Source organism: Parasteatoda tepidariorum, chromosome 8, assembly GCF_043381705.1.
Source record: "Parasteatoda tepidariorum isolate YZ-2023 chromosome 8, CAS_Ptep_4.0, whole genome shotgun sequence".
Lineage (NCBI taxonomy): Eukaryota > Metazoa > Arthropoda > Arachnida > Araneae > Theridiidae > Parasteatoda > Parasteatoda tepidariorum.
Genome location: NC_092211.1, coordinates 16,654,549 through 16,679,825, shown reverse-complemented (window position 1 = coordinate 16,679,825; position 25,277 = coordinate 16,654,549). Strand labels below are relative to the sequence as shown.

Genomic DNA, 25,277 nt, shown 5'->3' with positions numbered 1-25,277 from the left:
CGCGTGAACATCTTTGTCGGCGATTGTATTGTCTCTGACTATCTTAAAATAAGATGGAAGTGTTTAAATTGTATATGACGCACAATTTTAAAAAATTTTGTAAGAGCTAATCATTAAAGTAAGCTATGTAATTAATAAACAAATTAACAAAGGATAACTAAAAAAACAAAACAAAAATAAACAAAGGATAACTAACAAAAATTAAGCTAACAATTAATAATTAGCAAAAAAACTAGTTAACAAGAAATCACAAAAAAATAACAGTTAATAGTTACCGAAAACAAGCTAACAATTAATAGCTAGCGAAAAAACAAATAACTGTTACTAACTAATAAAAAAATTGGTCGGAAGAAATAATTAATACCTTAATAAATGTGCTTTTGTAGTACATATTATTTTATTTCACATTCAAAATTATCACTGCCCTAATCAAACGGTATTATAAGGATAATCTTTGAACCAGAAAATATCTTATTAGTGGGACTTTTTATTTTTAATCTTAAAGTTTGAGACATTCAATATTAAAATATCAAATATCAGAATTTTTCTGTTTTTATCTAACTTTTTTATGATGAATAAATAAACGTTATTAAGTTTTGGGCTGAAATTCCCCTTTCAAAACATGTTTATTTAAGACAAAAATTTATTACCTAACCCTTAAGTCTTCTGTCATAAAACATTTTATATAAAAATAAAAAAAATTCTTTATTTCAAAACAGTTTACAAACAGTTACATAAGTAAACTGAGTAAACGAAAACAAAAGAGATTCTTTTAACATTTTATCTGTCTTGTTAGCTTTAAGCTCCATTTATCCTTTTTATTCCAGTGTGTCAGTCACCTTTGGGAATGGAGAGCGGTGACGTATATGAGTTCCAAATATCCGCTTCGTCTTTCCTAAGCCCATCTCTAAGCCCTTCGAATGTGCGCCTTGACAGTGACAGTGCGTGGGTCGCAAACAAAGATGACGGCTCTCCTTTTGTTCAAGTAAGCAAATATATTTGGCGAGATGTTTGGCGTAATAATCACTCTTTAACGACCGAGAGACATCTTCACGTTTGATCTGTGGCAGTAAATGCTGTAAATATAAGTAAATTCAATTATTCACATTACCGAGTTATCGAAATGAAGCACTTCGATGCATAGCTGTTTAGACATTGAAATTGGAATATTGACTCATTCAAGTCTAATTATAGATCTTCGTGATTAGTTATTGCAATAGTGCTAAATAATTTCAAGAGAGAGTTGAAAATTGAGTTAATGAACTATTGCATTTTTACCACGTTTATATCAACTTGCCTTCGTGTATGTCTGTCTGTTCGGGTGGAATTTTGTAATCGATTTTAAACTAACTTCCCGACTAGCTACAGACTTCAAATTTGGTACGTAGTTTAGAATTGGATGACAATGCATGAAAATGAAGAGAAAGAAGACATACAAAGCAAAATAAAATTAAAGAAAAATTAATATTTTCGCAATTGTCTTTTGTTGTCGATTCGATTATTTCTAATTAGTGTCACATGACTGTTGAAAAATTTTGTGTACAGTGAGTGAAAGATTTGAGATTTTAGAAGTGAGTACAAAAAAAAGTAATAAAAATAATATTTTTTTAAAAACCACGCTTTTGTAGTGGAGAATGAAAATTAAAAAACAAAAATTCGAAGAACGTGGGGCGCATGAAATACATAACAGTACATATACACATTGTCTTACTCATACACATGCACAACCACATACACATCCACATTCAGATACAATTACAGATATTCATACACATATTCTCATGAGCACACATACTGTTACTGTTATGTATTTCATGCACCCCACGTTTTTCGTTTTTCAAATTTTTGCTTTTTAATTATTATTCTCCACTACAAAAATGTGGTTTTTAAAAATATTATTTTATTTATTTTTTTTATATATAGTATAGTCTGTATACATAAGGCTAAGTAAGGTACAAAACTGGCAAGGCTGACTAAGTAAGGGTATAAAAATTATTTAAATCAATAACATTTACAATAGCGTACAGAGTGCAAAAAAGCGGATCTTTCTAAATAACTTTTGATCTAATGATCAGATCACACAAGGTGATCTCAAATATGTTAATTAATTAAAGCAAATGATTTTTAAAATTAAAAACCAGATAAAATACGTACTCTCTCTGAATAAACTTTTTTGTGTTGACAGATTTGGATTTATGACCCCCAAAATATTAGAGGGTAGCTGCAATCAGGGAAATAGAGTCAGAATAGTTTGGCGAGGAAAGCGGTACAAAGTTCGAACCCTTAAATGTTAACTTCCTTTCTTACGTGTTTCAGCGTATCTCGAGAAAAAAATTTGCGGACAATTATAAATTTCGTTTATGCAAGAACATTTCATGCATAAAAAAAACTTTTAATAAATATTTGTTTTTATTTAATAACAGTTGAAAAAACTTTGAATCGTGAGGTATATAATTTTTTACATCATGCTAAAGATTGTAAGTTGACGTGGCAAAATACAAAATTTGAGCGAAGTCAGTCGAATAGTTCCTGTGAAATCGAATTTTAAAAATACGGCTTTTTCAAAATCATTTTTACAGAAACTGTTCGACCAATGTCGTTTTTTTTATATTTTGCTATAAAAAATTATGTTCTTTAAAACGATGAAAAAATTGTACACCTTACAATTCAACATTTTCTACTAATATTAAATAAAATGATAAAAAATAAATATTTACTAAACGTTATGGAACATTCAATCATTACATTAATGAATGGAATTATCTATGGATAAACAAACTTTATTATTTAGTGCATAAATCTTTAAATTGGCTTAAAAAGTTCTCGAGGTATGACGAAATATGTAGTAAGTAAAATTAGCATTAAAAGGCAGGGCTAAAGAGAATAGAAGGGCTGGTTCACTCCTTTGAAGTATCTCTCGCCGCGCCGGTCNTATTATTTAGTGCATAAATCTTTAAATTCGCTTAAAAAGTTCTCGAGGTATGACGAAATATGTAGTAAGTAAAATTAGCATTAAAAGGTGCAAGCTTTGGACGGACCTCCAGACCAAATTATTGGGACCATATTTCCCAGATTACAGCTACCCTTTATACTATGAGAGTCAGTAATCCGAATTTGTAGAAACAATAGGTATGTTTATTCAGAGAAAACACGCTTTTGCAACTTAATATATCGTCTGTTTCAATTTATTAGCATATTTGAGGTCACCCTCATCGAATCATTAGAATTGAGTCTTAAGAAGTGAAGATCGGATCATTGGATAAAGATTTATTCAGGGTGGTCCGTTTATTTTTTTCGCACTGTACAATACATTGTACTTTTTTGCGCACTGTGCTATAGACTATGCAATTCTAGTTTAGGATCAGAACATTTAAAACATAAATTATTGGTTTTTATGGAATGTTTGTGCTACTAATGTTTAATCTTATGTTAATGTAATGTTAAGTCTCATGAGAGTGATTATTACGCGAGGCGTAATAATACACAAAAGTTTATTAATAATCGAATGAAGAAATATAGAGATTTCATTACAAAATATTAAAAGCTAACAATCAATTTAACATTAATTATGAATTAATTTTGATTAATTTTGAAAAAATTAATGATCAATTATTTTAAATTAAGAAATACTTAAAAATCACATATTATAAATTTACAAATATATAACGAAAAGCTACACAAAATTGTTTGCATTTTGTTAAAAAAAAATACATATCTTCCTAGGAGTTATTAGAAAATAGTGATATTCATATGATTTTAAAATTGAATGGAAGATTAAAAATTCTTCAAATGTAATAAACAATTTAATAACATGCGAGATTGATCCTCTATCTTTTTTTAATACCAGAACTTTCGACAAAAAATTTAATTAGCGGTGCAAATATAGGCTATACACTACTAGTTTTAAAAAAATGCAAAATGAAATTAATAACTAATAGTACTTATTATTATATATTTACTATTCAAAACTTAATAATAAATCACTCTGAAATTTAATCATTCATTACTATTCTGTTCTGTCCACTGGAAATTTATGTGATAGGTAAGCGAGTCTTATATTTTGACTTGTTGCGAAGGAAAAAATATTTGTTCTTTTTACGCTCGCAAATTTATAGCATATTTTCTCATTTCAATTTAAAATATTGAATATCATTACTAGACATATATATGGAAATTGTATCTCATTAAATATTTCATTTGTTTTTCTGGTTGAAATGAAATGTTTGGTTCGAATATTTTGAAGATAAAATTTTCTTTTCTTTAGAGTTTATAAATGTATTTAGCATTAAGGGTGTTCTTCACACCTCTTTCACCAAAAAATGTTTTTTAAAAAAATAAAAATGAATGAAAATAAAAAAATTTCTTTTGAGAACTTCAAACTCAGAGCGAAATTTTAATTTCATGCTATATTTACACTTGATCTAAAGTCTTGATTGTCATAGGTATTATATAGTTTGTCTAAAATAAGAACTCCCCTAGCCATTCGTCTGGACCCATGGCGGAGACTATGGTAACGAGGTATAACTGTTTCAATTTTAGGACAGATTTTGGCTCGGTATGGTCGGAGAGCGAAACGGAATATTTTTCTTTGATCTATTATGTTAGCCCTTCAGTGAGGAGAAGCTACTCTCCCTGAAATGCGCTACTCTTATTTCCATAGCAACATACTGCCTCAGACTTTGTGGAGGGGGAAGTTCTTACCATAGACAAACTATACCCCTCCCGCAAACAAGTTAGAATTAAGTTATTTGGGCCTTAATGACAACTAAGCCTTCGTAGAACAGCCTTAACTCTTTCAGAACCATGATCACGTGATTTTCCCTTCACGGCCGTAAGTATCATAAAACGAGTCTTTACGACTCTATGGTCTTAGATCACACAAACATGATCTCAATACGTATTAGTACTAATATGTAACTTTTACATATGAGTACTAATACGTACTGAGATATACGTATTAGTAACGCTAACATACATATACGTGTATGTAAACTTTTGTGCGTATACTCTCAGCGCATGTGGGGTGGGAAAAAAGAGCTTCTTCCTCATAATGTTTGAATAGATTAAGGAAAACCATTTGCAAATTCCTAAGTATTTGATCTTAATCAGGGACCAATTTGTACTACCTCAGTGCAAAAGTTTTTAGCAAATCTCTACGAGTACAAAATCAAACCGTGTCGTAAAAATCACATAGAGAGGGTTTGAAAAAATCATCATATCTGGCTAGACAGCCCAGGGTGGGCCAGTGCCTTCCTTTTAATTCGAATCCACTTCTCTCTACTTTTGACACTTGTTCGCCAGTTTTTCTCATTTAGAGTAAGGAAATCAGTCTCAACTAAATCCAGCCATCTCAGCCTGGGTCTACCTCTTTTCCTGTTCGTTAGGGGTTTGTGTAACTGGATTTTTTTTAAATTTGAGTCATCATTCCTTCTGAAAATGTGAGCTGCCCAGTTCATTCGATGTATTTTAATGAATTTCGCAATATCTGGCTCTCTGTAGATTTTATACAGTTCAGTATTATATCGTCTTCTCCAGGAATTATTTATTTTTATCCCACCAAGGATGGCCCTCAAAACTTTTCTCTCAAAAATGGCAATTTTATTTTCACCAGCTTGAGTTAGGTTCCAGGTCTCAGAGCCATAGGTAAGTATTGGCCTAATTAATGTTTTATAGAGTAAAAGTTTTGTATTTTTTGATAAAAGAGAGGATTTGAAAAAACGTTTTAAACCATAAAAAGCTTTATTTGAACAAATTAGACGACTCCGAATCTTATTGTCTATGTTATTGTCGGCAGTAACTATTGAACCAAGGTAAGTAAAATTCTGAACAGTCTGAAACCTGTGGGAACCAATCTCCAGATAGGATTCAGTAAAATTTAATTTAGCAAGTACAGGCATGTATTTGGTCTTATCGGTATTGATGATTAGTCCCATATCCCTAGCAGCAAGCTCCAAAGAAAGGAAAGCTTCTTTTAATGCAGGAACAGTTCTTGCAATGATGTCTAAATTATCCGCATACGCCAATATTTGAATAGATTTTGAAAATATGTTGCCCCTGATATTGATTTCAGCATCTCTTATAATTTTCTCTAGAGCAACATTAAAAAGAAGACAGGATAAGGAGTCTCCCTGTCTGACTCCATTATTTACTTTAATTTCTTCAGATAAAGGGTTTGAAAAAATATGAATAGTAAAATTGCATAATTACTGCTTTAAAAAAAAAACTCCATTGGAAACGAATATTACCTTTCTATGTTTATAGTATGTGATACACAACATTTCAAATGCAGCCTATATTGTGTTACATTTGTTTATAGGTCGATATGTTGATTCCAACAAATTTAACCGGTTTGATGACGCGTGGCAGGAATGATGCTAACGCATGGGTGAAATCATACACTATTTCTTTCAGCGACGATGGCCTTTTCTGGAATGGTCTAAAAGATGAACATGGAAATGATATAGTAAGTTTCTTTTTTTTACAACGAAAAATATTTTACTGTAAGACATTCGCCGGTGTTGTAAATGTTTCAATAATTGTGAAATAAATTCTTTCTTCTGTAAATGTTATTCTTCTGTCAGTAAATTCTGTAATTCTCTCGATAAACGTTGTAGTTTTTTCTATAGTAAATTCTTCGATTCTCTCTGCGAGTTCTATTACTCCTAAAAAATCTGTATTTTTTCTTATTAAGTCATGCGATTATTTCTGTAAATTCCCTAATACTGTAATTCTCTCTGTTAATTCCCTAATACTGCAATTCCTTCTGTAAATTAACTATATTCCATAATTCTTTCTGTAAATTAGCTATATTCCATAATTCTTTCTGTAAATTCCCTAATGCTGTTATTCTTTCTGTAAATTCTCTATTTACTTCTGTAAGTCTGTATTTCTTTCTGTAAATTTTGTAATTATTTTTGTTTTCTGTAAGAACTCTGTAAATTTTTATTTATTTATTCAGAGATAAATTCTGCGATCGATTTTTTTTTGATAATTCTGCAATTAATTCTGTGAATTTTTAAAATCTTTCAGATAATTCTGAAAAATTAAGTATTTTTTGTTTAAAAAAAAGTCAAGTACCAAAAACCTAAAACAAATCGCTTTACAGTGTTGCAATTCTTAACTAGAAGGAACTAAATATAAAAATTTAAAATTCAAAGAAAATCATCGAACAAGTTTAAGTTCACCGTTGTTCAGAAATCCTTAACCGTTTATTTGAACGTTTTAATCAGAAATTCCACGCTGTAGCCTAGAAGCAGAAAAGAATTTAATAAATATCTACCGTAAGGCGGATTTCTTTTTTTTTCTCATTAATATCAGATTTTCCTCATATTAGTTTGTAATATAGTAGTTCAAAATTAATGGTATACCAGCGACCACAAAATGACTAAAAATACAAGTGGCAATTAGAAAATTGGCTCTCCCATGTGCACCCATGTGCATTTTATTTTTCTAAATATATATAGAATTATTGTAAGTGTTTTATTCTGAAAATTACAATATTTCTCTCTTTTCTTTCTTAATTTTTTTCTTCATTTTAAAACTGAACATTTATAATATTTACCACAGTTTAAAAAATGCTTACAAAGAAAAGTCTTACAGTATTAATATTGATTTTTTTGGCATCTAAAACTTTATTTTTTAAAAAAAAAATTATCACATGTCTTAAAAAGTAATCACTATAAAATATGCTGCAATTGTCTCGAAACTTACCCTATAGTTTTCAATAGTCTCGCGGTGGGAAAAAAAAATCTGAACACCCTAAAACATTTTCCAAAAAGCCTTGCATACATAACAATAAGAATAAGAATTAATTATGCACCCTATTTCAAATATTTTTGACAAAAAAAAAGTTACCGAGTATTTACGGAAAAAGAAGTCTGAAACAAGATTAGGTGGAATAAGCAAGCAAAATTAATAGATTTAAATTTAATTTCTATATAGAATCAATAACAAAATGCGTGAAGCTAAATCCGCGTTTATGAAATCAATTAAAACTAGACCATACAGAAATAACTTTTATTTCTCTAGTATTACTTATCGATCGAAAAATTTTGGATTCAGTCTGATGCTCATTTCAATCACACAAAAAAAAGTTAGAATCATCAAAATATGTCAGAAAGTTAAATACGCTAAAGATACGTAGCTTGTCTAGACACTCCATCAAAGCACTATTAAAATATAACTTTCTTAATGTCTATCATATATAAAGTAAACGTAGACGCAAATGTTTTTGTTTGAAACTCCATCGGTTATTTTAGACGAATAATCGTTGGTTTTGAATATTAACTCGTGCAGCTTCTGAACTTTGTATTCTTAGTACTTATGGATGCTTGAATGGTTTATTGTTTAAAACTCAACTTAAATGAAGCGAGAAAAAAAGAAACAAAAAGGATGTTTCAAGGTCAATATTTTTTATTTATTCTCCAGCCGTTTTACACCATTGTAGATTTGCATTCATTCATTCGTTCGTTCGTTCTTTCATTTTTGATCTTCGTTTTTCATTTTTGATCAACTCATTCATTTTTGATCTTTTTTACAGATTACTAGTCAATACCGGTTCCTCATTAGGGTTAAACGAATCGTAAATCTAAGTTTTAATTCTTTTCTTAAAAAAATTTCAATTTCGTTAATAATCAATGAGGAATTACTTTACTTTACTTCATTACTTCATTACTTTAGATCAGCCGTTCCCAAATGATGCTCCATCTACAAATTAAAGGGATACCGAGAGTTAGTACTTTTTTGAAACCAGTGATGAGTTTAGAAACTTCTGATTATATTTAGATTAAACCTATAATTAGTGATTTATTTATTCTTTCGGTTGCTTTCAGGAAACAACTTCAATTAAAATGCTAATGAAATAGAAATAGTCTTTTTGAAGAATAAATATAATATTTCTAATAATATTGAATAAATTATGAGAAAAAAACAAGCTTTAATAGAATATTGCATTAGTATTTCATATTACTCTTTTCAAATCAAAATAACTATATACTTTAATAAAGAAATATGTTTTCCTATTAACTATTTCCAACATTTATAGCAGCTTTTTTAAAGTTTTCATTCTGAAGTAAACCATATTTCAGAATATCTTATTCCGTTTCATCTTTGTGCATACATCAAAAATAAATTTATGATTAAACTAGATTAAGCACAGGAACTGCAAATTAAAATTTTCGAGCAGAAAACTGAATTTAAGATCATTAATTATAAAACGATGAAAAAATCTTCATTCCTCAAATTAATTATTTTCAAAATAATATTTTTAAGTTATAACGTTCACAATTAGCTTAATAAGATCTATTTACAAAATTAGGATTCCGCAAAAGGAAGATTGATTTTTAGGGTTCCAATGATAGAAAAAAATTGGTAACTGCTGCTTTAGATAATTATTACGTAGTTTCCTTTGATAATTCATGGTATATAATGTTTTTATAAGTATGAAAAGTTTCTATTGGTTTTTTAGTTAAACACATGACTTGGCACATAAAAACCTACTTAATATTGTTTTGTGAAACTATATTTTTTACGACACATAGTTGATAAAAAAAAATATTAACATCCGTATGCCTCTCATGTAGTGATTAAATTCATGAATATACCATTATTTTCATGCTGTTATATATAGAAGTGTCAACTAATGTTATGATTATAACAAGAATAAATAAATAATTAAAATTTTTGTATTATATGCGCAAAAATTGAAGAAGAGAGCAAAAAAAAAAAAAAAAAAAAAAAAAAAAAAAAAAACACTTTAATAGTTGTTGATGCAATGTTCGGATTTACTTATACTAGGACTCAGTCTTAATAGCACGAGAGTTAAACTGAATTCATACTAATTAATTAGTTCAAAAGACAATTAGGACAAAAACGCCCTTTCTCTGAATAAACAATCCTTTTCTCGACAGATAGATTAATGTCTATCATATATATCAAGAATCTCTTGTAGATTCTTGAGCCGTAATGGCTCAGGGGATAGAGCACTCGCCTCCCAATGAGGTGACCCGGGCTCGAATCCCAATGATGGCAGGTCGATACGAATTCCGCACATGGTTCGCGCAGACCACAATACTGACGTAAAATATCCTCAGTGGTAGAGGGCTCACTGTGTAAGGTTATCGTGTTTCTCCCCTTCATGTAATGCAAATACGGGTTAATTCCATCTAAAAAGTTCCTTCTCCACGAAGGCTAGTTTGTCCCTGTGCTTGATCTAGAATTTCTCTTGCCTTCTGGAACGTTTTCAAAATTACAAGGTTATGGAGCATTGTTCTCTTGCCTTCTGGAACGTTTTCAAAATTACAAGGTTATGGAACATTGATACTCGTAAACTCGGATTTGAGTCGGCAGTTCAACTACGGTGATAAAATAAAATTTAAAAAAAATTGTGGATTATTGATCCTCAGAATGAGGTAGCTGCAATATGGTAAATATAGTCTCAATAGTTTGGGATGAAGAGAGCTAGAATTGAAATTATTATTTTTCAAAAGCTAGCTATTTACGTATTGAATTTCGTCAATTAAACTTTTGTAGATTAGATGGACTCCAAAATTTATATATCATGCTGTTCAAAATTTTTTGTTTATTAGTAAATTAATAATTGAAAAAACAATAAAGAAATTATAAAAAAATTATAAAAAATGATACCGAATTATCTTTGGATAAACAAGCAAAATATTTTAGTTTAATAAGTTGCTGAGGTATGTCGAAAAATGCAAACGTAATATTTACATTAAGGGGTTCAAACTTTCCAATACTTTTTTGCCTAACTATAAGGAACATACTTTTTACGCTTTTCAACTAGCACTCATGTCTTGAAGATTAAAATTCTGATTCTGTTGAGGAAAAAAAAAGGCATGTTTATTCAGTAAAAATGTTTTTGTCTGATCTCGTTACTAAAAAAAGTGTTTGCACTGATTAATTAGCATAATTAAGGCTAGACCCAAAGAACTATTAAGATTGGGTCCTAACACATCAAAACCCAATCATTAGATCGAAAAATATTTCCATATTCACTTCGTCATCTTACTCAGTGTAGTACAAATGATAAGTTGATTTATTGTACTTAGCAAAATTTTCTTAAATTATACAAGTAATTAACATGATTTTAATACATTTTTTAGGAGTTTAAAGCCAACTATGATAGCGATTCAACAGTTACAAACATATTTCCAGCTCCCATATTTGCTCGATTCCTTCGTGTTAAACCAACAGACTATGAGAAACAAATTGGCTTAAGATTAGAAGTTTTGGGCTGTTCTGAAGATAAAGGTAAACTATTAAACAAAACTTTAAAAATTTACAATGAAAAATAATGTATATGTTCGTAAGCTCTCAAATTATATACTCCAACATGCCTTAGCAAATTATAATTCCGATAAGGGATATATTATGTATCTCGTCGAGTTTATAAAAATTTCATCAAAAAACCGTAAAATACTGATTGAAAGTATAATACTTATTCAATGTAGTGAAATCAACTTGTGATATAAATTATGTCTGAAAAAAAATGAGAGAGAGTAAATAATTTGCAATTAATTCCCAAGCTTATTTTAAATCAAAATCATAGTTGGATGTATTTATTTCAATTTCATTCTTAAATAATCTTTTACGTAAAAGATAATTTTTTCTAATTAAAGAATGTCGGCCCAGCATTACTTTCAATAATTAATATATCTTGCCTTGATTAATGTTTTGACGTAATTCGCAACTTAACAATACTTGACTATCTTATAAATAACATGCAACTGGATAGCTTCTTCAGGGTAAGTATAGTTCGTTCACCAGGAGTTGGCACTTGGCACCATCTTCATCACGTGGTATCCGACGATACTATTTCGCTATTTTTGAGAGAAGGATGTGAACAATCCTGAACAGGGTTGCTATTTGGCGATCATATGACAAAAATATTTATTTCGCAATCTTTATGTGCAATTTTTTTAACATTAAGTATTTCATAAATTTGATATTTCGCTCTTTTGAGTGAATAGTTTGTCCTTTTTGCTGCAATATATTTAATTAGCTAGAGTAACGAAAGGTATAATAGTGGATGATAAAGCGAAATAAGGGACTGAAAAAGAATTCACGGTTTGCGTTTGGCTCGCATTAAAGGGTTGTTTCAATTTCAAGCGTAGAGACGTTTTTTCCTCTTACTCCCGTGCTGAAATGAACTCTTCGTCCGAGGAGGTGGAGCTAAGAAGTAACGCCTACTCTCGACTCAGAACTTAGTTCAGAATAGCCAAGAGAAGAGATGATGTCATTTTCCGTACACATTATTTCTCGTAGAATTCTAGTGACCTATATTAAGGAGCTCATTTAGTTTGGATAGAAAATAATCGACTTAACTCAATGGACTTGAATAAAGTTGGGAGACGGTAAAAAGAACAATCTGGTAGTAAAACTATTGAATTTTTTAGCTGCAATTAAAGAATAGTAATAAGTTCTTACTTTTTTTAATTATGAATTGTTCATCACTATTTACTATTAGTCTGAAAGAAATATAATCCAATATATATGATCTTATTTTTCAATTGTAAAAAAAAAAGAAAGAAAAAGAAAAGAAAAAAAAATCTTGACAGTCAAATACATTTTAAAATTCTGATAAGTAATCTATATAAAACCAATTAATAAGACTTCTCTACTGTTGGAGTTTCGGAAAGTAATGTCGTTTTTCCTTATAAAAATGAAAATGATTTTCTCACATTAAATAAATATTTTGTCAGATTATATACTGACCATTCCGGTCTTACACCTTTTGCAATGTTTCTGGCAGTGGGAAAGTTAGTGCTGAGCAATATCTCCCAATATAAGGTGAGCAGATGTCCTCAAATCTTGAGAACAGTCCTCGAATCTCCTAGATTATACCAGAGATGCCAACTTGCTCCAGACAGCAAATATATAGTTTAAAGTGGTAGTTAATCAATTGTGACTCTTGGTTTAATAAATTCAATTTTGTAGATTTTTATCCACCACCATTTCTAAATAATTTGTAGGCTTATAAAATTCACCACTTTATAGCACTTATGTCTATCTACAACCGAAGGTAAATTTTTACACACAATGACAGGCGCCCCAAGGGCGATTAGCAATAGATTACTCAGAAAAGATTTAAACATGGATGATATCAATTGCTTTATAGCTAAACTGACCACAAAATTTTACAGCGACGCAAAAACATGCACCACATCAGATTTCAATAAATTGTTCGATATTGATATAATCCGTGATAATTCGAATTTCAGCCCAATTACCGCCTTTTTATGCTCAGACTGCATACTATCAAAATACTATTAACTTTATCATACANCAGACGAACCAAAAAAGAAGCTATCTACAACTGAAGGTAAATTTTTACGCACAATGACTGGCGCCCCAAGGGCGATTAGCAATAGATTACTCAGAAAAGACTTAAACATTGATGATATCAATTGCTTTATAGCTAAATTGACCACAAAATTTTACAGCGACGCAAAAACATGCACCACATCAGATTTCAATAAATTGTTCGATATTGATATAATCCGTGATAATTCGAATTTCAGCCCAATTACCGCCTTTTTATGCTCAGACTGCATACTATTAAAATACTATTAACTTGATCATACAACTCAACTCAAGGGGATCTCCCCATTCCAAAGATGATTTTCCCTTCAAAACTAAAGATTTGCCTCTTTAAGGACTTGACTTGTTGTTACAACATACTACAACTTCAAAGATATATAGGACCTCCCAGAATACAACAAAACAGAATCGATGAATCGGTTAGTGGCGCTTCGCGCCAAACGCCGAGATAACCCCAATATCCAGCATCCAGTAGCACTTATGTCGTTTAGTTACTAGCGGAGACTGGAGCTGTTAATTGTCTAATCGAGAGCTAAGCACAGTGGACTTCATTTTTGTTGATTACTCTCAACTCGTTTTCAAGTCATCTCACAGCTTTTCCTCACCATGGCAATGAGCCATTTCCCCCCCCCCATCTCATCTTTAGCTTTATGCTCCTGACCTCAGTGTTTCACCTCATCGATTCTCATCTCATGATGAACGGGTAAAGGGCCATCTCGGCCTTAGGCACCCCGACCTACCAACAAGACAAGCACTTGTGTCATGCTATACCTTTTAAAAAGCAAGCAAAAATCGTCAAATATTTGCAAAATTTACTTTGCAGTTATTTACCGCTTTTTTTTTAATTATTTTGGCGTGCCCGGAGCAGTTGGCATCTCTGTTATACTCGAAAAATTTCAAACTCTTTAAGGATGGAAAATATATCAAAATTTAAACATGTGTTCCGAAATGCCCTCGAAATTCTCTAAAAACATATAGTTTTTTTATAAGCTATTCAGGGGTTTCCAACTTAAATGAGGACGGGGGCCACAATTAAAAACACAAATCAAATGGCAGGCCGCAACTTTATCAAAATTTTATGTAGGACTCTTTTATGTTTGAAGGAACGTTAAATATTACTGTCAGATTTTTACCAAGTTGTACAAAACAAAAGTATTGAATTACAAATTAAAATAAGAAGTAGATTTTTAAAAATATTTAATTGCATATTAAAAAATCCTGGCTACAATAACTTTAATATGCACCCATGTATTAAACAATTAATGTGCAACAGATATCTAATTGTTAAGATAGAAAACTTTAAAAAGTTTGGTATTAAAACTTACATAGTAACACACAAAATGTTAAATGACAAAATTGAGGTTTGTCTGCTGCAATCACCAGAGAATACATATTTAAATTTTAAATTTACAAAAGTGTGTGTAAATATTTTCGTCCAAAATGAGTGGTTTCAAAAAGTTAAATAGGGAGAATTTCTTCGAGAAAATTTCTGATACATATAATTATATTCCAAAATTATATTCCCAAAATACAAAAAAAAGAAATGAAAAAGAACAACATACACGATTATTTTTGTATTTGAATGAATATTTTCTTGGATACAAAACCTGAGAAATAATTTTTTTTGCACCGTTGGTATGATAAATTTCACAGAAACGAAGAAATTAAGGTTTTTATTAACGAGAAAAGTATTTTAAACCCATATAGATATTTTACGAAAATTGTCCGCAAAAAAAATACAACTAATATATTTTAATTCGCGGGCCACAACAAAAGGCTTCGTTGGCCGGATGCGGCCCCCGGGCCGCCAGTTGGAAACCACTGAGCTATATGTTGTTTTAATAAGCTATATGTAAAATATTAAAAAATTCAGAATTTGCATGTTTTTTTCAAAACAAATTGTTTTGTCTTAACAGATACACTAACAAGATAACAGTAATACAATGAAAACGCCATACTCATCTTAAAATAATTTCAGCAAAAAATAAATTTTAATTATCATATACTCATTCTTTTAACTTGTGTACAAAAAGAGAATATTATATATTTCAACACTTAGTAATGAAATCAAGTCTTATGAAAATGCTACTGAACTTATTAGTTATCAATTTGTAAAAATAAAAAAATCCTTGTTACACATATAAATTTATAGTTTCCGTAAATATATGGGTATGCTCGAATCGAAACATTTATCGAGGACTCTCCCCTGATTTGTCATCAAATCTTGGTTTATAAATCTGGTTACTTTAGAACTATGGTAATTCCAAACAGTGTATTTAAATTTTTCTTCTTCCATTTCCATCCATCTGACGTTTCGGGTGGAAAATGCCCTCCTAAAACTCTATGTTTTTATATTATATTAACTATATGTTATGTTCGTATGTTAACTATTGTCTTATCAAGTAAAGATCTTGTTTCATTCGATTCACGGTATTGAAAACAAGACCTCTTTTTTCGACTTTCCGCCTCGTGCAAGCCCCTCCCATCTCATTTTTTTTTCAATATAGCATCGATAACTTGGAGAAGATAAACTTAAAATATTCAGATATTGGTCCTAAAACTTTGCATCACTTATTTTTTACTCCGAAACCATAGTTATTTGATCTTTCCTTATTTTGAAAAAAAGATCTGCACTGGAAAAAAAAAACAGGGCGTTACTTTTCCTTGCATGCCTAATCGCGATCTAATAAATTTTTCAGACTCTGAGAAGTAACGCCTACTTTTAAATCATAGCTATTAACAAACTCGGAAATGTGTCAATTACTGATTCTATAGGCAATAGTCTTGAACCCTAAAAGAATTCTCGTTGACCTTTTGCTTTTTCCTTTTATTTCAATTATATATGTCATAGTTTATAAAATAGTTTGTTTTTGCTACATTCAATGTGTAATGTTCTTTCAGTTAGAAATTTAAAGTAGTTACGCAATTTAAACCCCTCCCACTTCAGTATTTTCAAGATGGAATCAATAATGTGGAGAAGATAAAATATTCAGATATTGATCTTAAGCCGTAGCATCACTAGCTCATATTTTTACTCAGAAACCAGCCGACTTAATCTTTATTTTTATTTTTTTAATTTTTAATAAAAATTTACTCCGTGAAAAAATAGGGCGTTACTTTTTCTCCCTATCCTAATCGCAATATAATAAATTTGTCAGACTTTGAAAAGTAACGCCTACTTTTAAATCATAGCCATCAAAAAACTAGGAAATTTGTCAATTATTAAAGTTATAGGCCACAGAATTAAAAATAAATAAAATTGAAACATGCTGGTCGTTTTAAAACACTCTGTACTCTTATTCTCTTTTATAGTTTGTATGGAACCTATGGGTTTGGATAAAGGGATGATAGAAGATGGCCTTATCACATCTTCTTCGTTCAAATCAGACACCACGAAACCGTGGAATGCTCGGCTGAATAGTGATACATCATGGTCAGCGGCTGTAGCTGATGACAGTCAATATTTACAAGTGAGTGGTATCCTAATTAAAACGACTTTTTTCAAACAAATATATGGAATATTTGACTTATATTGGAATGCTAATGTTAGTATTATAGTATTAGTCACACTACTATACTATAACAGGCCGGCCAACTACTACGCCTTGTGCAAAATATTTTATGTGGTAAATGTTTTTAATCGTAGTTTTCAGAATTTCAGGTAATTTTGCCAACATTTTAAAAGTTTTTCCACTAAAGAACTGGACAAAAGTGACGTTGCATCTAAACTTTTAAATTATTTATATGTAATAGTGTGGAAAATAAATTTAAATAAATAAAAAATAATACATCAAAACATAAACATAGCTACCTTTAAAATATTTTTTTACAAAAAGTTAGAAAGTTGGCCGCCTTGCTATAATACTAATATTAATATTAGACCTCTAATTTTTATTCCTTAGGATAGAAAATTTAACACCAAATTTTAATGTTAAAATGTGTAAACATTTGGTACGTTATTTTCGCGCTATATTATTAGACATTTGGTATCTTTCTTTCATTAAATTAGTCATTCATGAACATTTAGTAATTCTTTTTTTAGATTGCCGAAAATCTAATGCAACATTATTTTGTTAATCACACATTTATTTTGGTAATTCTATATATGTTTCTTTTTTTTTCTATTTTAGATAGACTTCAATGATTTAAGAAATATTTCTGCTGTTGTGACTAAAGGAGCTGCGGATAAGCCAGAATGGGTATCAGCGTTCGAAATCATGTACAGTGATGACGAAAAAAACTGGAATTCAATTAAGAACGGCAATGGCCAACCAATAGTAAAAGGATTTTAAATAGTCACTTCATTTAAATCAGATTTATATTTGATTATAACTGAATTTTATAAAACTGAGGCATTTCAATCAAACGTTTGTGTACTTAAAATAGGTTTAAATCGATTATTAGATAAATAATGATTTTAAATTTGTTCAACTCTGCATAAAAGCTCTTCTCAGATTTTTCTATTTCACAGTATTTGGCCAAAAAGCACGCACCGCCCATCCATGACCAAGCCCCTAGCCCCGTTTTTCAGAGCTCTATCTTTTAGCAGTCATGGCAGGAAAACCACATAATTTAATGACGTCAGAAGACGGGGACAGTGCCTGAGCTGGTACACCTTTCTTCAAACTTCCACATCCAGCCACGACAGATTAGTTAATTGTCATCTATAACATTCTAAAACAAATTAGGCTTTTTTGCCCATAATGATTGAAGATCAGTATTTATTAAAATTAAGTATATAAAAGTTGAAGCAATATTAGTAAATAAATTCAGTATAAAGATTAAAATGCTCTGACTAAATAAAGAAAGAAAGAAAGAAAACAGAGAAAGTAAGAATTAACGAAATATTACATTTAAAATGAATTAACTGAAAATTATAAAATTTTAAATAAAATCAATTCTGGAAGAGCAAGAAATATTATTTTATTGATGAACGGTTATACTGTTAGTACATGAACACTGCAAGAAATTTAAATTTAAAATTTGTACGTTTAAATTTACAAAACTTTTGTACCAGAGACGTTCTGTTTTTCTTTTTGAATACTACGCACTTGCATAGCATACCACGCGTTGAACAAATAAAAATTGTTACATTTTTTTTTTAAATGCATGGAACTCGAAGCACAAAAAAATTAGTTTTCGCGTTACTGTTTTGTAAATTCCAAGCATATCTGAAGGTGACATATTTGTCGCCCATGCGTATAATTTCAGCGACACTCGTAGAGCATTTGGCAACAATTGTCGCCACACTGGCGTGAACCCTACAAATATTATTATTTTACATTTCAACATATTATGTTATTCATTTTTGTTACTTTTTCAGACTTTTATTGGAAATACCGATAATGACTCCCCAGTTACAAATGTCTTCCCTCACACTGTGTCTGCTCAACTCATCCAAATTATTCCAAAAGATTGGAAGGAATGGATCAGTTTGAGAGCAGAAATCCTTGGCTGTTATCATCCATATGGTAAACCAGAAACTGTGTCACTTAATTAATTTTAAAGTTTAACTTATTTGTATTGATCTGATATAAATCAAGGAGACAGCTCATGCAATGAATACACACGTTTTTTATACAGTGTATGTTACTATACATCTCGAAAACTTGTGTGATTTGCTTATTGACTGAATCAAGATTTTCTCGCATTTTGTCTGGGTAATGTGCACGATAACGACTCCCTCAAAGTTTAAAAGTTTGTTTCTCCCATTCCATCAACTAATTTGTTGGTTGTTTGATATTAACTTTATTGTTTAGTTATCTAAAAATTTAAGTGTATACAGAAACGTTGCTGCTAGCAGAGCAAATTTTTCATTTTCGCTTTAACTATTATCTAATTTGTAATGAACAAATTAACAATTACCTAATTGGTAATCTGAAGATAATTTCAGATTACCTTGGTGATTTGATAAATAAAACAATTTTCGGTACTATAGCGGACCATCCTAATTAATATGCACATTGCCTTAATAATTTGCAAAATTGATTGATATTTACATTTGATCTGTAACAAGTAGACCAAATTCAAGATAATTTGTTAAGTTTTTGACTAAACACTTTCTTTGTAAAAGCTGTAAGCAAACATTTCGTCAAATTTAGGCAATTATCATTGATTATTGTATGAGTAAGAAAGACGAAAAATTATTAAAGGACAGGCATGAAAAACTTTAACAGCACAAAAATACGAGCCTATAATTAAAGACCCATCAGTCACTTTATTATTGATTAGAGTGTTCTAAAGATAGGTTATATTTAAGCATAAACTATCGGCACGTGATGTTTCATTAGAATAGTAATGCTGCTTTAAATGTATGTCCGTTCTTTCATTGATATAAAGCTGTTTTCTGTCTTCCTTGTTATAATTTAAATCATGCTTACTTGTACACTTGTTATTAGCATTCTAAATATTAATTTCATTTCAAATGCATTTTTTAAATTCTAAAATCACCTTTTCTCCTTGACCATAGAGACCCAGACACAAACTATTCCATCACGTGATTTGGTTTTGGAAGTTACGCAATCTCCTTATGGTAATTATTTGCAAACATTTTTTTCCTCAGATAAATAAATATATAATAAAGCAGGAAATAATTATCACATACTAAATAAATAAAATAAGAAACATGTCGTAAATGACGGAATAACACGAAAAATGAGAATTATCCTAAAACTGAACGAACTGACGATAAAGCAACGTAATCTGCTTTCTTAAAGAGGAAATCAGTTAACGCATAAGCCAACTTTCTTCATAAAAATTATCTAAAATGAAAGTCTTAGCTTAACATTCATCTACAGAGAGCAAAAAGAAGGGAAAAAATGAACACCTTTAATAACTTTTGATCTAATCGTAGGATTTTCACGAACAAGGGACTCATTCTTAATAGTTTAAAGAGGTGAACTCAAATATGATAATTGATTTGTGCAGACGTTACTTTAAGTTGGGTCATCAATCACAAAAACATACCTTTTTAGAATAAACATGTCTTTTTCTCGACGGATTTGAGTTCCTGACCTTCAAAATATGGAAGATAGTTACAATCTTAAAAATATGGCCTCAATATTTTGGTCAGGAAACCGTTTGAAAGTTCGGACTTCTTATTGTTACTCTTTGTGTATTTCGCTATAACTCGAAATCTTTTCGAGCGAATTGAAAATTTTTGCACACAATCATAAAGCTCGTTCGTCCATCGATAATTCTTAGCAAAAGGTATTGATTGTGAACAATTAGTTATTATTCTTTTATTGTTTTATTTAGTAATAGTAAAAGAAAATTTGAATTGTAACATATAAAAATTTTACATCAGTTTAAAAAATGCAACTTTATATGGCGAAATAGAAAATGTGAACGTAATCAGTCGAATAATTCCAGAAAAATCGAATTTTAAATATACAACTACGACTATTTTAGTGTGGTTTTCCATTCTTAATTCAGGAATTTCCTGTATTTTTCTCTTTTTTGCGCAATATATCTGATTTATCAATAGCTAAGAGTTGACAAAGAAGTGAAAAAAAAGTAGTAGTAGATACTTGATTATCCCAAGTGGAAGTTTTATTGCGTTACCTACCGCCTCAGCCTTAAAAGAAGCAGTGTGCTTTGAATTCAAATACAAAAATAAAGATTTATATAAATATACTATAGTAGACAGAACTATCTTGAATCTGCAAAGAAAATTCTAATAATAAACACTTGTATTACTTCTACACTTTTTTGAAAATAGATACCTCACTTTTATGGGACGTTGAGCATAAAGGGATTATATAAAATTTAGTTGCATTATATCTTTTGTTCACAATTTTTACTTTAAATGTTTCTAAAAAACCACATTCTCTTACAATTTCAGGAGCGTCATCTACCATGGAATCAGATAAGGTTCGTGATGAACTTGATGAACTCCCTTACGGTAATAATTTTTTCAAATTTAACATGATAGTTAATTTATCTGTTTTAACACAGTAACTAACTTATCGATTTTAACATGATGGTGACAAATTTATCAGTTTTTACCAGTTAAAAATTTATCAGTTTCTTAGTAAATTTATGAGTTGTCAATTTCATAGTATGTTTTTAAAACATAGTATGTTTATGCTCAATTTCGTAGTATGTTTGCACAGAAAAATTTTTGGTATAAAGCTATAAATAAGTTAAATTTCTCTCCTTATATACTTTGGTCGATTCGAATTTCGCATGGTAAAAATTACATTATTTCAAAAAGCTTCAATCATGATTTTTACAATTTTGCCTACAGTTTTGCTACATAAAACCTTCCAAAACATTAGCTACAATACTTTGTCTTTAGAAAGAACTCCCCTCGCCACGAAGTTGAAGTCCGTTTACTGTAATGGAAACAAGAAATAGCGCATTTCAAAGAGGGGAACTTCTTTTTCCCCTGACTCCCTTTCTCTCGACGATCCGAGCAAAACCCTATCACAAATAATGACCCAACACCCCTACTTGAAATGGTTTGACCTCGTAACCATAGTCACTACCACTACTTCAGACGGCTAGGAGAGTTCTTTACATAGGCAAACTATAAAGGAATTTTTTTTAATTCTAGTTAGCATAGAAGTGTCCCTATATTTCTACTTAACCCCTGCATATTTCCTTCGAAAAATAGTGCGTTGTGGTTATTATAAGTGTATTAAAACATAGATGCTTTTTCATCACCCTTGTTTAAAATTGTAAGATCCGCGATCATGATTATCTAATATGTAACAAATATTATAGCTTTTGCCTGTTCGAATGGAAAAGAACTAGAGAAGTCGATCCTTCAAGAATCTCGAATTGAAGCGTCTTCGTCTGTACCAGGAGGAGATGAATCTCGACTACCCTTTAAAACTCGGGGATCGAATGGACTGAAAGGGGGTTGGGTACCCAGAGTGGAGGATAGGCATCCATATTTACTCATAGAGTTCCCACAAGAGGAGATGCTCACTTCAGTTCACGTAAAAGGTAAGATTTTTGTAGTTTAAAGAACTAGGAGGGCCAACAAAAACCTCACTGCTCTCAACAAACCTCCGAACTACTTTCGTGATTCTCTCATTGGATACTTGTGTGTTTTAATTCGGCTTCGTATGTCAACTGGTATTCTTTTCAATTTAAGTTCTTAAAGTAGGCCATACATAGATTCTGTTAAACCTTTTGACTTTTTTAAATATTTCAATCAATTTCTATACATAAAGATTCAATTTATACGTCACCGCTAAAGTTCGGAAGTCGTTAATAAGCATATTATCCTTGTTAAATTGCAGATTAACTAGGGTAATCCACTAGAGCGTGGAATCAAGAGTTTTCCGAAATTCACCTAAGTAATGAGCGCTTAAACGGTTTCCGCATTGCTCAAAAGTTTATTTCTTTTATTTCATTTACTTGATCCTTGAAATATTGAAAAATAAATAATTGACATATTAACCCCTTAATTCAGAAAAATGAACCAAAAATGGAAATTTTTTTTGACTGTTTGATTTTGTTCTGTATATTATTGTGAAAGTTAGAAAATGGTTTTTTATTACAAAAATAAAGTTTAAACGCAATAACTACTGTATTTATAATTTTTACCTAGACATAAAAAAGTAATGAATTACACACTCATCTTATTCAATTAGAGCAAATTAAACAAAATTTTGAAACTAAATATAATATAACTAGTATAATATAAAATAAAAAAACACAACAATATGATTTTCAATACATAAATTTTACAAATCTATTACAGTATGGTATATCCCACATCCACAGCTGACAACACCCACATTTTCCCTCCCTCGACTGAATTCGTAATCAGTGAAAAACTAGGACCACTAATGCCATCTATTAGGAAAATAGTGAATTAAGTATCCTAAAGTAGAAACGATATCAGCTTGGGTTTCACAAAATAGAAACGTTAGTTTTTCTTCTGCTGCACGTAGTAGTTGTCCGAACTAGATGCGGGCGACACTGGCAAGGGGTGAATTTCCTTAATGGCAATAATATTTTAAGCCGTTTGATTTTTTACATTATAGTTTTTTAAGTGGTTGATAATTGGGTCTATCAAATGATGTGTTTATTGTTTGATTACAGTAACTTTATTTTTCAGATAATCAAAAATAAATAAAAGACATTATGTTTATTTAAGTGTACAGGTAAAGCTGTTGTTCAAGTAAAGATCTACTTTTCACTTTAATGAATACTTAATAGGTAATTTGCAGATTATCTAGGTAGTTTGCAGACTACTTAGGTAATGCAAAAAAGGAAACAAATCTTTGGAAATGGATTATCCTAGTTAATCTGGACATTAACTAGATGATCAATAGAATAACTGATCAGGACATATAACATATGATACCTGTGCATATTTGTGTTCTTGCATAATATTGATTTTGACTTTTAAATTGTGTTTTGATTTATTTTTCGATATGCTATTAATTAGATTAAGAACTTTTAGAATTTTTTTTTTGTGAATTTGGTTGATATACATTTAGCAACCCACCTCAAATATTCTATTTTATTATAGTGTTAAGAATTTGAAGGAATCAAGTACATGTTATTAAAATTATACATGATTGTTTTATTTGTATAGTGGTCCAACTCCACCTTTGATCATTTTTAAATACAAAGCTTTAGCGTCTAACGAACGTTAGACTTTAAAAATAGGTGTAAATGACTTTGTTTATGCCTTGGTTAATTTGTGGTACCTTCTATTTGACAGTAGAAATAGTTTGGAGTTGTTCGAGTTTTNTGGCATTATATTTTTTACAAATGAGACAAAGCCGAATGATTGATTTTGCTAGCTGACGACATTTAGGTATCCAATAATTTTTTCGAATTTGAGTCAAAGTTGCCGATACACCACAATGAGCAATACGTTCATGTTCCCTAATCACAAGCAACTCGGCAAATTTACTACGCCGAGGAAGAATTATTGGATGCTTTTCACCCAAGTACAAATCTGCTTCATTTAATCGACTGGTAACTACGATGAACTATAACAATAATAACATTTATTTACATAACAGAGGTAAGTTCACACAAGCTGCGGAAGACCGCAGGCAATCCTTTTACATGACAATCACGACTACAACTGTATTACAACAAATTTAGGGGAGGCAGCCGGTAGCTGCTTACTTCGCTCCTTTTACATTGGAATGTGCGCCAAAGCACCTTGTGCAAATTAATTCGGCACACCTTCTATTTGACAGTAGAAATAGTTTGGAGTTGTTCGAGATTTAAATATAGAATTGTATGAATGTGAACATTGGTATTAGCGTTACGCATTGGTATTAGTATTAGGATGGTCTTAGCTTTACTTTCATGTTCATACATGAATATTGTATGAACATGAAAATAGAACTAATACCATGGATTTTTTTTTTAATTTGTGGAGTTGAGCCACTATTTTAATAAGACCTTCAAATGTAAATCAAAATCAAATGTAAAAAATTTTACAATTGCAATTAAAACTAGAATATTTACATAGGAACTAACTTGTACGATAGTTGAAAATATAATTATATTATATTTCTAGTTATTTTTAGTTGAAGTTGAAGAAGCAAATAATCCTTAGGATTAGGTACTTAAATAAATTTTTATTTAACACAGTGTACTCAATACACTGTAGTATGCTCAAAATATGGGTGACTTGGTGACAAACTCGGTATTTTGAGCACATTACAGTGTGTTACAAAAGTTAAAGGTACTTTTTTGAATCATTCGGGGAAAAGTTTTCACTCTTCTTCCTTAATGAAACTGAGTTATTTTTTAATTACTAGGAGGCTCCGATAACCTAGCCTCGTGTTTTTCTCTTGTTTTATCCCTGTTTTTTCCTACAATAGTAAAATAAATTAATTACTTATAATAAAAAAGTAGTCTCTGTAGCTTTAATTCTATCCGCAGAGCAACCCGCTAGGTATTTTTAACTACAAATTTAACCCGTTATCGTAGATGGGACACCGGTGTCCCTT

General features: G+C 30.4%; 1 protein-coding gene across 1 annotated transcript in view; it reads left to right on the top strand.

The window, feature by feature from the left end:
• Positions 1-25,277, top strand: part of LOC107439698 (uncharacterized) — a 296,584-nt gene that overhangs the window by 220,188 nt on the left and 51,119 nt on the right. Inside the window, exons 78-86 of the mRNA XM_071184208.1 lie at positions 828-985; positions 6,317-6,463; positions 11,121-11,268; positions 16,651-16,808; positions 17,469-17,615; positions 18,662-18,809; positions 19,808-19,870; positions 21,182-21,241; positions 22,066-22,290. Of these exons, the coding sequence (XP_071040309.1) occupies positions 828-985; positions 6,317-6,463; positions 11,121-11,268; positions 16,651-16,808; positions 17,469-17,615; positions 18,662-18,809; positions 19,808-19,870; positions 21,182-21,241; positions 22,066-22,290 (1,254 nt within the window). The remainder of the gene's footprint in view (positions 1-827; positions 986-6,316; positions 6,464-11,120; positions 11,269-16,650; positions 16,809-17,468; positions 17,616-18,661; positions 18,810-19,807; positions 19,871-21,181; positions 21,242-22,065; positions 22,291-25,277) is intronic.